The sequence below is a fragment of the Ranitomeya imitator genome, chromosome 2 (assembly GCF_032444005.1).
Source record: "Ranitomeya imitator isolate aRanImi1 chromosome 2, aRanImi1.pri, whole genome shotgun sequence".
NCBI classification, from domain to species: Eukaryota; Metazoa; Chordata; class Amphibia; order Anura; family Dendrobatidae; genus Ranitomeya; species Ranitomeya imitator.
The window spans coordinates 248,976,826-248,990,814 of NC_091283.1; the positions used below are offsets into that span (position 1 = coordinate 248,976,826).

A 13,989-nucleotide genomic window follows, 5' to 3' on the forward strand; every position below is an offset into this window, starting at 1 on the left:
ACTACATGTCGACAAGCCACAATGCTTCTGGGAGAATGTCCTATGGACAGATGAGACAAAAATGAAACTTTTTGGCAAGGCACATCAGCTCTATGTTCACAGACAGAAAAATGAAGCAAGTCAAGAAAAACACTGTCCCTACTGTGAAACATGGAGGAGGCTCTGTTATGTTCTGGGGCTGCTTTGCTGCATCTGGCACATGGTGTCTAGAATCTGTGCAGGGTACAATGAAATCTCAAGACTATCAAGGGATTCTAGGGAGAAATGTGCTGCCCAGTGCCAGAAAGCTTGATCTCAGTCGCAGGTCATGGATCTTGCAACAGGATAATGACCCAAGAATGGCTAAGAGGAAAACATTGAACTATTCTGAAGTGGCCTTTTATGAGCCCTGACCTAAATCCTATAGAGCATCTTTGGAAAGAGCTTCAGACACGAGACAACTGAAGCAGTTTGCTCTTGAGGAGTGGAACAAAATACCTGTCGAGAGATGCAGAAGTCTCATTGGCAGTTACAGGAATCGTTTGATTGCAGTGATTGCCTCAAAAGGTTGTACAGCAAAATATTTTGCACCAGAGCCTGTTTTTGCCTTCTGACCAGTGTCACTTTATGAGGTCATATTAACGCTTCAATGAATCCTGGTGATTCTGAGATTGTTTTCTTGTGACATATTGTACTTTATGATGATGGTAAAATTTCCCTAATATGACTTGCGTTTAATTGTTAGAAAAATGGAAATTTGGCGAAAATGTTGAAAATTTTGCAATTTTCTAAATGTAAATTATTATGCTCTTAAATCAGTCATATCACACAAAATAGCTAATAAATAACATTCCCCTCATGTCTACTTTACATCAGCACAATTTTGGAAACAATTTTTTTTTGTTAGGAAGTTATAAGGGTTCAAAGTTGACCAGCGATTTCTCATTTTACCACAAAATTTACAAAACCATTTTTTTAGGGACCACCTCATCACATTTGTAGTGAGCTTAGGGGGTCAATATGACAGAAAATACCCAAAAGTGACACCATTCTAAAAATTGACTGCACCCCTCAAGGAGCTCAAAACCACATTCCATTCAAGAAGTTAGTTAATTCTTCAGGTGCTTCACAGGAATGAATAGAATGTGGAAGGAAAAAATAAGCATTCACTTTTTTTCACAAACATTTTCCTTTAGACCTAATTTTTTTTACTTTCACAAGGGTAACAGGAGAAAATGGACTAAACGTTTTGTTTTGCAATTTCTCCTGAGCACGCGGATACCGCATATGTGGGGGAAATCTACTGTTTGGGCACATGACAGAGCTCGGAAGGGAAGGAGCGCCATTTGCTTATTTGATTGTAAATATGCTGGAATAATTAGCGGTTGCCATGTCACGTTTGGAGAGCCCCTGATGTGCCTAAACAGTGTAAACACCCCACAAATGACACCATTTTGGAAACTAGACCCCTTAGGAACCTATCTGGATGTGTATAAAGCGCCTTAAACCCACAGGTGCTTCACAGAATTTTATAACATTTTCTCAAATCTTTTTAGCTCCATATTTTGCATTTTCATAAGGGTAAAAGGAGATATTGCTCCATTTAATTTGTTGTGCAATTTCACCTGAGCACGCCGATACCCCATATGTGGGGGTAAACCACTGTTTGGGCACACGGCAGAGCTCGGAAGGGAAGGTGCGCCATATTGGAGAGCAGATTTTGCTGGAATTGTTTGGGAGTGACATGTCACATTGTCAGAGCCCCGGATGTGTCTAAATAGTGGAAACCCACAAAAAGTGACCGCATTTTGGAAAGTAGACCCCCAGGAACTTATCTAGATGTGTGGTGAGAACTTTGAACCCCCAAGTGCTTCACAGAATTTAATTACGTAGAGCCGTGAAAGTAAAAAATCATATTTTTTCCACAAAAATGATCTTTTTGCCCCCATTTTTTTTTTCAAAAGGTAACAGGAGAAATTGGACTCCCAAAGTTGTTGTGCAAATTGTCCTTAGTATGCTGACACCCTATATGTGGGGGTTAACCACTGTTTGGACGCATGGCAGAGCTCGGAAGGGAAGGAGCACCATATTGGAGAGCAGATTTTGCCAGAATTGTGTGTGGGTGACATGTCACTTTTTCAGAGCCCCTGAGGTGCCCCCGAAAGTGACTGCATTTTACAAAATTCTTCCCTGAATGAATTCTTCTAGAGGTGCAGTGAGCATACTGACACCACAGCTGATCCATAGAAAATTACACCATTGGGCAGTGGTAATTAATTTTTACCACTAAAATGTTTTTAACCCCAGATTTTACATTGGAAAATAGGTAGATAGGTAAATGTCACTACACCTATAGATGAATTTGCAGAGGGGTGTCATTTCCAATTCCCAGAGGGGTGTTATTTCCAAAATGGGGTCACTTCATGGGGTATTCTGCTGTTATGGCACTTTGGAGAGCTGCTAAGTGCCAGAACAACAGAATCCCCCTGAAGTGACCCCATTTTGGAAATGACACCCCTCTGTGAATTCATCTATGGATATAGTGACCATTTTCACTACATATATGATTTCCAGAAACATGTAGTGGAAGTTTTACAGCAAAAACTGCAAAAATGTCATTGGTAGTGCCCAATATATTGTGCCCAGCTTTTGTCTCTGGAGACTTCCCCCCACCTACACCCGGAAATTGTTAAGTCAGCTCTACTCAAATGTGTCTGTCACTAAATAAACCAAATGCTTGAATGTCAAAACAGTTAAAAAACGTGGTTCTGTGTGGAAGATTTAAATCAGCCATGGAGGCATAAGGCTGGCAATGATGGGCATTGTGGGCAATAATAGCGGGTATCATGCCTCATTCCTCTCTTGGAACATACACGACATCTTCTCTGGGGGTTCTTTCTTGTTTCAGTTGCTGGAATGAGGGCAATAAAATGTCGCTCAGTGAGTCTTCTGACATCTTGATATTCTAAAGGATTGGCGGGGACAACATTTCCAAAAACAAGATTTTCATTTACCTTTTCCCAATAATCAAGGAAAGTGTCTGCATTTACGGATTTTTTGTATAACACAAAAGAATTATATGAGGCCACCTGAAACAAATAAAACTAACTTTTTATACCAGGTATATTACTTTCCTGATACCTGGTATGGCTGTACAACCTGATCTGCAAGGTCCACACTCCCCATATATTTGCTGTAGTCAATGGCAGACACAGGTTTTGGAGTAGTGGATCCCTGTTGGTCTGCAGTGGCCCTCGTGGCATCTATGTGGATCGAGCTCAGGATAAAAATACATTTTTTATACTTATACTTAAGGGCAAGCAGTTCTCCATTGTGCAAAGCCCCTGACTGCCCCTTTCTGAACTTTTTGTTGACCAATGATTAAGGAAACCCTGGACATTTTTTGAGAATGGTCCCACAAGCCCCCATGTTACGTTCAACCACACTTTTAAATAGGGGTATGCCGATGTAGTAGTTGTCAACATACAGATTGTAGCCTTTTTGTAAAAATGGAGTTATCAGCTCCCAAACGATTTTTCCAGATGTCCAGAGATAAGTAGGGCATCCTGGTGGGTTTAGTTGGCTATCTTTCCCCTCATAAATGCGAGAAGCTGATGTGTATCCGGTTGAACTCTCGCACATTTTATAGAGCTTTATTCTGAACCCTCTTGGAAGGAATAAATTGCTTGAGGTGCAGTCTTATTTTGAATTTTACAAGGGAAATGTTTTCATCAATGGAAATGTCTTCTGTTGGGGTGTAGAGTTTTAAGAACTTTTCTGTCAAGTCTTTGATGATGGGTCTGATTTTGAATAGTCTGTCATGTTCTGGGGCATTTCTGGGCAGGCATCGACTGTTGTCCTTAAAATACTAAAATCTCATAAACATTTCATAATGGGTCCTAGGAAGAATGGCAGAAAACATTGGGGTGGCTTGAACAGGGCGTTAGACCAATAGGACCGAATGCTTTTTTTTGTTTTTAACAAGCCCCATAGCGAATGTAAGTCTTAAATATGTTTTTATTTCTAGGACATTAGTTTGTGTCCATAAATTTGACCTAGCATAATAGGATCGTGGATTCTGGCTGATGAATTGGGACACACATAAATTTGTTTGTAGGATAATATGCTCTAGCAAGTTATCTGTCAGAAACAAATTAAAAAAATTAATTGGTCCAAAATTTTCCACCTCCACATTTATACCAGGAATAGCATTAAATTAGGGATGAATGGAGTAGTCGAATCCGAAGCACCCCATCTGGGAAATGCTACATCAAGAGGCAAAGCCCCTTGGACATTGGTGTGCGCCAATTCACGAGCACTAGGGACAGCGCCAGTACTGGGCATTGTTCCCTGAGTTGGAGACATTTCTCCAGACGCGCTATTTGTCCTTCTGGTTGTACTGGTCCTTGTGTGTGAGGATGGACCAGAATCACTGCTCATTTCTGAGCTATCACTGTCGCTGCTACTAAAGCCCTCGAAATCCACATCGCCATCTGACACTGCACTTTCTTCTCTGTCAGAACATAAAAGTGCATAAGCCTCCTCTGCACTATAATACTGACCGACCATTTTACTCGTTTTTATTTTTTTTTTCTGGAAATAGAAAACTCTGACATGACTGACTGACGTGACTAGACTGAGGTGACCAAATTATTGGGGAGACAATTGAGAAAAGCCAAATTCTTTAGCCTACCCTAACTTTAGAATAAACCCTAACTCTAACTTTAGCGTAACAGTGACCTTCACTTTAACCTAACAGTAACCGTAACTTTAGCCTAATAGCAACCCTAACAGTTACCCTAACTTTAGCCTAACAGTAACCCTAACAGTAAACCCAACTTTAGCCTAACAATAATCCTAACCCTAACAGTAACCCTAACTTTAGCCCCAACACTAACCCTAACTATAGCACTAACCCTATCCTGCTTTATGTTTTCTTTTTTACTTTATAACAAGATTGCTGACTGACACAGCTGCACTTGTAACACTGTTTCTCCTCTAATCGCTCACTGACAGGAGATCTGAGGAGTAAAAGCGGTTTTATGAGGCAGATCAACCGGGAAAGTTCGTTGCTACAACAAACATTCCTAGTGATTTGTCTTATTGACTGGTGTGATGCTGACGTCATCAGGACCTGAACCAACCAGGTCTCGATGAGGTCGGGATTCACAGGAAGTGTTGTGCGCCGGAATCCCCTTTTTATAACGTACGTGGGAGTCCCGATAAGCACAAAACCGCCGACCATAGAAAAACGTCGGCGCTGCACAAAGCCCTGCCAGCGCCGACGTTTATCTACTGTTGGCAGTCATGAAGCGGTTAAGTTACCATCATTTCTGTCCAGGCCTGTTTCATGAGTTTTATTTTTTTTTTTCATTCTGTGGAAGCATGGTTAAAAAGCAATGTCTGACTTTCATTTGTTCATTTTCATAGAGTTTTGATTTATTATTACTTTTGTCAGGTTCAAGTTATTTCTGTGACCATTGTGGGTTTTTCTGTCATTAAACGAGGGATACCAACAATTCAGACCACGTGTGTAGGAGGAATTAATATTTTGACTCCACAGCCACTTTCCGGAAATTAACACGCAGTAGATGTTGGAGAGTGAAAATTACACATTTGCAATTTTATTACCCAGCACATAGTGCCCAGATTGTGCTCCAGGAGACACACACCACAAATTAAGTGGATTCTTCTCACTATATAATATTGCTAAATACAGGGATCCTAAATGTTGTTTGAGCACACTGCAAGACTCAGAAGTGAGAGCCAATTTTGCTCGATATATAGAAACTCTGTTACTTTTCAACAGCCTTTGAGCCACTAAGTGTGATGTGAGAATCTCTGTTTTTCCATTGACAGATGATGGACCTGAGTGGGGACTTGTTTTTTGTGAGATGAGAATTGGTATTATTTTTGCCTACATATTATTGATTGGTTCCTTTTTATCCGATATTTGGGAGGCAGAATGAACAAACGGTTGAACACCACACACTACTGGCTCATCCAACAAGGTTTTCTATTAGATTGTGAACTGTCATTGTCTTGTTAAATAATTAAAGTTTTTTTTACATAGCTTGCCATTTTATGGACCGTTTAAGTAGAAATGTTCAAAAAAGTAAACCATAATGATACTTTTATTAAAAATAATTGTTTTTTTTTTCTCTTAGCAGATGACTATACCAGGAGATTAGAGGGACAGTTGACATCTTCAATTTTTAAATCTGATGATCTTGAGATCCTACAAGATACAACTGAAGTGAATGCCATTACTCCAGATATATCATCATCCATTCACAGCAAAGATCTATCATCTGATCCTATGAAACAGGTCCCATCTTCTGATTCATTACTGACTACTAAGGAAAATCAAAGTCACAAAAGAGTCATTAAGAAACACACTGTTCCTAAAGCAAATAAGTCATTTTCATGTTCAGAATGTGGGAAATGTTTTAACCATAAATGGCAACTTCTTAGACACCAAATAATTCACACAGGAGAGAAGCCTTATTCATGTTCAGAATGTGGGAAATGTTTTACCTACAAAAGGAGTCTTGTTAATCACCAGAGAACTCACACAGGGGAGAAGCCTTTTTCCTGTTCAGAATGTGAGAAATGTTTTAACTGGAAATTTAATCTTGTTAGTCACGAGAGAACTCACACAGGGGAGAAGCCTTTTTCGTGTTCAGAATGTGGGAAATGTTTTAACCGGAAATCATATTTGGTTAGTCACCAGATAACTCACACAAGGGAGAAGCCCTTTTTCTGTTAAGAATGTGGGAAATGTTTTAACCGGAAATCATATTTGGTTAGGCACCATAGAACTCGCATAGGGAAGAAGCTTTTTTCCTGTTCAGAATGTGGGAAATGTTTTAACCGGAAAGCGCTTCTTGTTAGACATCAGAGCAGTCACACAGAGGAGAAGCCTTTTTTATTTTCTTAATGTGGGAAATATTTTACTTGGAAATCAAATGTTAATAAACATCAGAGACGTCACATAGGGGAGAAGCCTTTTTTATGTTCATAATGTTGGAATAGTTTCAACCAAAATTGAATTTTCTTAAGTGGGTTGTCTCTTATCATTCCTCATGTTTGCTGAAAAAAAAGGATAAAACTGAACTTTATTCATTCCAAATGTAAAACTATACCCATAATTTACTAATAGAAAAAACATGTACCCTACAGTTCAGTATATAGTGTGAGGTGACGTATACACACTCACTCTTCAAGCCTCTCATTTCTACGGGTTTCATCGTCCTCTCCAAAGGCGACTCATCAGGAGACTATTTAATATTGACCTATATTCAAGCGACACTAGACAAAAAAAAACTAAAGTCATGTATCATGTTATCCGAAACAGTCAGAAAACCAGCTCCATATTGGCAGATCCCAGACCTCAAACTATATACTTCGTAAGTTTATAAGCCACTCCAGTGTCAGGAATAGAAAGTATGTGAAAATACAGTATAATTCTTGTGTTTTCCTATAGGGACTGCCCTAGTTTTGTGTTGTGACAGAAAAACGACTGGCACATCCAAACTAGTGTGAATAGATGCATACCAGGAGCAGCTATCTCCATATACAATATACAAGAAAATGTTGCACTCTATCGTGCCAAAGCATGTCTAATATGAAATATGAATAGCAAAATGGCTTTTGAACATTAGGAAAAATATTTGAGAGGTGCTTTGCACAGAATTTGGCCAAATAGTGTGAGCCCATCAACCATTGTCAAGGTGGTCTCATTAATCTGATGGGTCCCTGACCTCCCTGTCCAAATGTGAACACTTACCGAAGGCCAATGTCTGTATGCTTGGGTGAATGTGGACACCTCTGTCAGTAAAGCCTACATATGGGTTGGCCGGAACCAAGTGTGATTAGATGTAATTAAAAACCACATTGTGAAGTGAGGAGTGCTTAGTCAGTAAGCTAACATAGAAATGAGTCCCATGGAGAAGAAAAATAGCAGCAACACTTCAGATGTTTGTGATAAATATCCTTAGTGCTTTATTTCTCAACGAGTTACAAGGACAAAGTGGTTCGGGCAGGACAAGTGCAGGTTATGCAGGCAAGAGAGACAGGACGACGGCCGTTTCGCATTGTTCACGCTTCCACGGGTCCAGATACAATGAATAGTGTGTCATTTCTTTTGAGCAATCACATGTGACGACATTTGCATATCATTAAGAATCACTTGTGACAAAGTTTTCATAACATGAAGAGTTACATGGTTATTAAGGTTGAAGGAAGACTATAAGTCCATCTAGTTCAACCCATAGCCTAACCTAACATGCCCTAACATGTTGATACAGAGGAAGGCAAAAAAAACCCATGTGGCAAAGAGTAAGCTCCACATTGGGGAAAAAAATTCCTTCCCGACTCCACATAAGGCAATCAGACTAGTTCCCTGGATCAACACCCTATCAAGGAATCTAGTGTATATACCCTGTAACATTATACTTTTCCAGAAAGGTATCCAGTCCCCTCTTAAATGTAAGTAATGAATCACTCATTACAACATCATACGGCAGAGAGTTCCATAGTCTCACTGCTCTTACAGTAAAGATTCCGCGTCTGTTATTTGCTTAAACCTTTTTTCCTCCAAACGCAGAGGATGCCCCCTTGTCCCTGTTTCAGGTCTATGATTAAAAAGATCATCAGAAAGGTCTTTGTACTGTCCCCTCATATATTTATACATTAAAATAAGATCACCCCTTAGTCTTCGTTTTTCCAAACTAAATAGCCCCAAGTGTAATAACCTATCTTGGTATTGCAGACCCCCCAGTCCTCTAATAACCTTGGTCTCTCTTCTCTGCACCCGCTCTAGTTCAGCTATGTCTTTCTTATACACCGGAGACCAGAACTGTGCACAGTATTCTAAGTGTGGTCGAACTAGTGACTTGTATAGAGGTAAAATTATGTTCTCCTCATGAGCATCTATGCCTCTTTTAATGCATCCCATTATTTTATTTGCCTTTGTAGCAGCTGCCTGACACTGGCCACTGAATATGAGTTTGTCATCCACCCATACACCCAGGTCTTTTTCATTGACGGTTTTGCCCAGAGTTTTAGAATTAAGCACATAATTATACATCTTATTACTTCTACCCAAGTGCATGACCTTACATTTATCCCCATTAAAGCTCATTTGCCATTTATCAGCCCAAGCTTCTAGTTTACATAAATCATCCTGTAATATAAAATTGTCCTCCTCTGTATTAATTACCCTGCAGAGTTAAGTGTCATCTGCAAATATTGAAATTCTACTCTGAATGCCCCCTACAAGGTCATTAATAAATATGTTAAAAAGAAGAGGGCCCAATACTGACCCCTGTGGTACCCCACTGCAAACCGCTACCCAGTCCTAGTGTGCTCCATTAACAACCACCCTTTGTTTCCTATCCCTGAGCCAGCTCTCAACCCACTTGCACATATTTTCCCCTATCCCCATTGTTCTAATTTTATGTATCAACCTTTTGTGTGGCACCGTATCAAAAGCTTTTGAAAAGTCCATGTACACTACATCCACTGGGTTCCCTTGGTCCAATCCGGAACTTACCTCTTCATAGAAACTGATCAAATTAGTCTGACATGAACGGTCCCTAGTAAACCCGTGCTGATACTGGGTCATGAGGTTATTCCTCTTCAGATACTCCAGTATAGCATCCCTTAGAATTCCCTCCAGGATTTTACCCACAGTAGAGGTTAAGCTTACTGGCCGATAATTTCCGAGTTCAGTTTTTGTCCCCTTTTTGAATATTGGCACCACATTTAATACGTGCTTGAAATTAAAAATACAATAACAGATTATACCTGTGCTAAAAAATGCATAGAAATTAAATACAAAAAGAGGAGGACCAGGAGCATATAGTAAATGAATATATAATTAAATCTTTATTAATACAAAAACATTAAAATCTGGACATAAGCAGTAGTAATATGCATTCCAAAACACAAGAGAACAAAGGGGGGAACACACACCCTAAAACCTCACCATACCTACACTAAATGAGGTGGTAATGTGAACAGCTGAGAGCGGTAAGCTCCATACAGCTCAAGGTAATAGCATGGGAAGCAAAGACCAAACATAAATGCTTGTGACAGGAGGCAGTAAAGGGTCTAAGGCAAATGTGCCATGCCGAGACATGATAATACATACATATCACAGAGGCATATAGTACACTCAGCGCTTACCCATGCAGTAGGGAGGAGAGGAGAAGGGGTCCCGCAGGTGAGATAGCCCCGATGCGCGTTTCGCAGCGCAAACACGCCACTTCCTCAAGGGGATGTGAAGTATAATGAAGAAGGACCTGCCTATAACCCCCCTGACCTAGATCACATGTCTGGCGATAGCTAATCGCAGTGGCGCTGTCGGCACATACGCACTGCAGCAGGAAAGCCCGACGTGAGGACCTGGCGTTCAGCAAAGCACGGAGGGCCGGAAAACAGTTCTGGACCTGCGCGCAAGGCAAAAGGACACCCGCCCACACGTCAGAGCCGCCCGCACGCAGGGCGATGCGCACGGCCACCAGAGGGCATGCTACAGATAATCAATGTAAGTAGAAAACAAATACTAGAATGGAAAGTGCCCAGAGTGTAAGTGGATCAATAATATCGACAGATAAGCCCCAAAATACAGGCAGCATATAGGTATAAATATATAAAGTACACCCAGCACAAGTTAAAATGATGACAGATCAAAGATATAATTCATTACTACACAGAGGTATGGCATCACAGGTAGAAATTTACACAATATAATTGACGTAGATGACTTCATTGGCGTTGGGCAGGCACTTGATGATCCGTATTTTTCAAAGGGCATTCACAGATGCAGCAGGCCAGAATGATGATAACGGCATTCCAAAACTGGATAGCAGGACAGCGGAAAGGGGGGACCAAAGCAGGGCCCATATGGACAAAATTATTAGTAAGTAAAAGGAAAAAAAGAAAAAATTAAAAACAGTATAAAAACAAATAAATTGAAACCCACCGAGGGGAATACTGATGGAAACAAAAGATGGGAAGTACCACTGAGAGACAGGAGTGAAAATGGGCTAAAGATAAGGGGCGAAACTAAGGGATTCATTAAGACCTTTTGGGGTCACAGTGTCAAGCATAACGATCCACTTAGTTTCCATCTGTGCTAACCGTTTCTTGTTGTCACCACCTTTGATACCCAAGTTAAAAACATCAATCCCCCTCACCTTTAACAATTTATCATTGCAGTTATGGTGTAACCTGAAGTGACGGGGGATTGTTTTAAGATCTACCCCCGCGGGCACCGTCCTTGCCGCGCCAATGTCACGCACATGCTCCCGTACGCGAACTCTAAGCTCGCGGGTAGTGAGACCAATGGATATCCTGGGGCACGGGCAAGTAGCATAATATATAACATTAGTGGTGCCGCAGGATATATGCTGTCTAATTTGGAATATCTTAGAACCATCACTAGAGGTAAAGTCGGAGCAGCGCAGGACATTGGCGCAGGCAAGACAGTGCCCACAAGGAGTACATCCCAGCTTGGGGCCACCAATACTGAAGAAATTTCTTTCTGGGGCCGGAATATAGTGACTCCTCACCAACATATTACTCAAATTGGAACCCCTTCTAGGAGTCATAAGGGGAAAGGCGCCAAGGGCGGCACACAGGGAGGACTCAACCTGAAGAACAGGCCGCTTTTGCAGAATGGAACGCATATTCTCCCATTCATGATTGTAGGTGGAGATGAATCTGATACGTCCATCACCACCCACAGCACGGTGTCGAGAGTTAGAGTGCAATAGATCACTCCGTGGTGTTTTACGGGCCCGATCATAGCCAGCTTTTATGGACCTGTGGCTGTATCCGCGGGCCACAAAGCTTTCCTTCAAGCCGGTTGCCTGTGATTCAAAGCAGGCCTCAGTAGAGCAAATCCGCCGCACCCTGAGGAACTGTCCGACCGGGACGGCCCTAATAGTGGCTGGATAGTGGGCAGAAAAGTTAACAGCGGTCGGCTTCCTGTACACATCCGTCTGGATGCGCCGGTCAGAGTCGACCTCCAGACGGATATCCAAGAAGTCGACTGCAGCCACACTAGAGTGATATGGGAGCCGTATATTAAGCGAATTAAGTTTAAGACTCTTCATAAAATCCTCGAGCTGGTGGGCAGACCCCCCCACAAAAACAGAATGTCATCGATATCGCGATGCCAGCACAGTACATGGGCAGCGAGCGGTGGGCCCCCGTCGCCAAAAATGTCCCTCTCCCAGGCGCCAAGGAAGAGGTTGGCGTACGAGGGCGCACACGCCGCGCCCATGGCTGTGCCGCGCTTCTGTAGGTAAAAATGATCTTTAAAGACAAAGAAATTGTGGGTGAGGATATACCCCACCAGCTCGAGGATCAGCTCACAGAAAGGACCGCCCAGGTCGGAGGCCCCCAGGAAGCGGCGGACAGCATCTAAACCATGGGAGTGATCTATGCATGTATATAGACTCTCGATGTCGGCCGTAACAAATATAGTGCCCTGATCCACAAGGATGCCATCGACCCTAGACAGGACGTCCATCGTGTATTTAACATATGATGGCAGGGTTTGAGACCAACGGTTTGAGATAGTAATCGATGAATCGACACACAGGATCACATATGCCGTCGATCCCGGACACGATCGGACGACCCGGAGGGTCAAGGGCATCCTTGTGGACCTTGAGCAACAAATAAAAAGTTGGCACCCTCGGTGACCTAACCATCAACCCGTCAAATACCTGCTTGGTAATGACATCATCAAGGGCCCCAACCAAAATATTCTGCAGTTCCCGTAGAAAGGGAGCCGTGGGATTGGAGGACAAACTGGTTCAGTGAGACATCATCCCCCTTTTTCAAAACATTTTTCAATCCATCAAGGGGGTTCCCTAGAAGGGATAAGAGTGTCTGGGATAAAGGTGGTCCATAAAGATTGGTGCAATGGTGACTACATTAAACATGTCTAGGGAGAATACCAGATTTATTTTTGAATTAGATACACTTAAACCGAAGGGACTTAATATTGGAGTCGAACTCTTTGCATTTGATTGACATGCAACTTAGGAGCCAAGGCTATATATAGCCAGCAGAGCACAGCGGGAGCCAACCCTGAAGAAGGAATCCGTGCTATTCCGAAACGCGTCGGTTATTCTTGGCTCCTACAGTGCTCCGTACCTCCGACAGGGGCACCATGTGACATACAGGACACGTGACCCGAAGTCTCCATAGGTCCTGTCAGCTGCAACGATTCAGAGCGCTCAGCTCTCATCCACTTCCTGCCGCAAGGGCGGCTGTCACCGGCTGGGACAGCACGCCGAGGAACTATTACCTCCGAACATCGCCGATCATCACAAGGGAAGTAATAACTAAGTTACAATCTTACAAGTGCACGTGTGTTGCTCCTGCCGACTTTCTTCAGACCCAGGTGTCTACACGCTGAGTAGTACGTATGATCTTTCCTGGATTACTATTGCGTGTCTATACATAGAAGCTCAACTCCGCAAGCCTCTATGAGATTGTTTTGTTTTTAAAACCACAGTTTTTATAGTAGTTCTCCTAATATTGATCTGCTTATTAACCCCTTCCCGACCCATGACGCCACGTAGGCGTCATGAAAGTCGGTGCCAATCCGACCCATGACGCCTATGTGGCGTCATGGAAAGATCGCGTCCCTGCAGGCCGGGTGAAAGGGTTAACTCCCATTTCACCCGATCTGCAGGGACAGGGGGAGTGGTAGTTTAGCCCAGGGGGGGTGGCTTCACCCCCTCGTGGCTACGATCGCTCTGATTGGCTGTTGAAAGTGAAACTGCCAATCAGAGCGATTTGTAATATTTCACCCATTATAACGGGTGAAATATTTTCAATCCAGCCATGGCCGATGCTGCAATATCATCGGCCATGGCTGGAAATACTAGTGTGCCCCCACCGATCGCCCCCCGATCTGGCCGGTACACTGCTCCGGCTCCCCTCCATCCAGTGCTCTGCTCCCCCCCGTGCTCTTGTCCGCTC

General features: G+C 42.5%; 1 protein-coding gene across 1 annotated transcript in view; it reads left to right on the forward strand.

Moving 5' to 3' along the window:
* Positions 1 to 6,972, forward strand: part of LOC138667349 (oocyte zinc finger protein XlCOF8.4-like) — a 46,110-nt gene extending 39,138 nt beyond the window's left edge. Inside the window, exon 5 of the mRNA XM_069755577.1 lies at positions 6,147 to 6,972. Within this exon, the coding sequence (XP_069611678.1) occupies positions 6,147 to 6,748 (602 nt within the window). The 3' untranslated portion in view covers positions 6,749 to 6,972. The remainder of the gene's footprint in view (positions 1 to 6,146) is intronic.
* Positions 6,973 to 13,989: the final 7,017 nt, after the last annotated feature.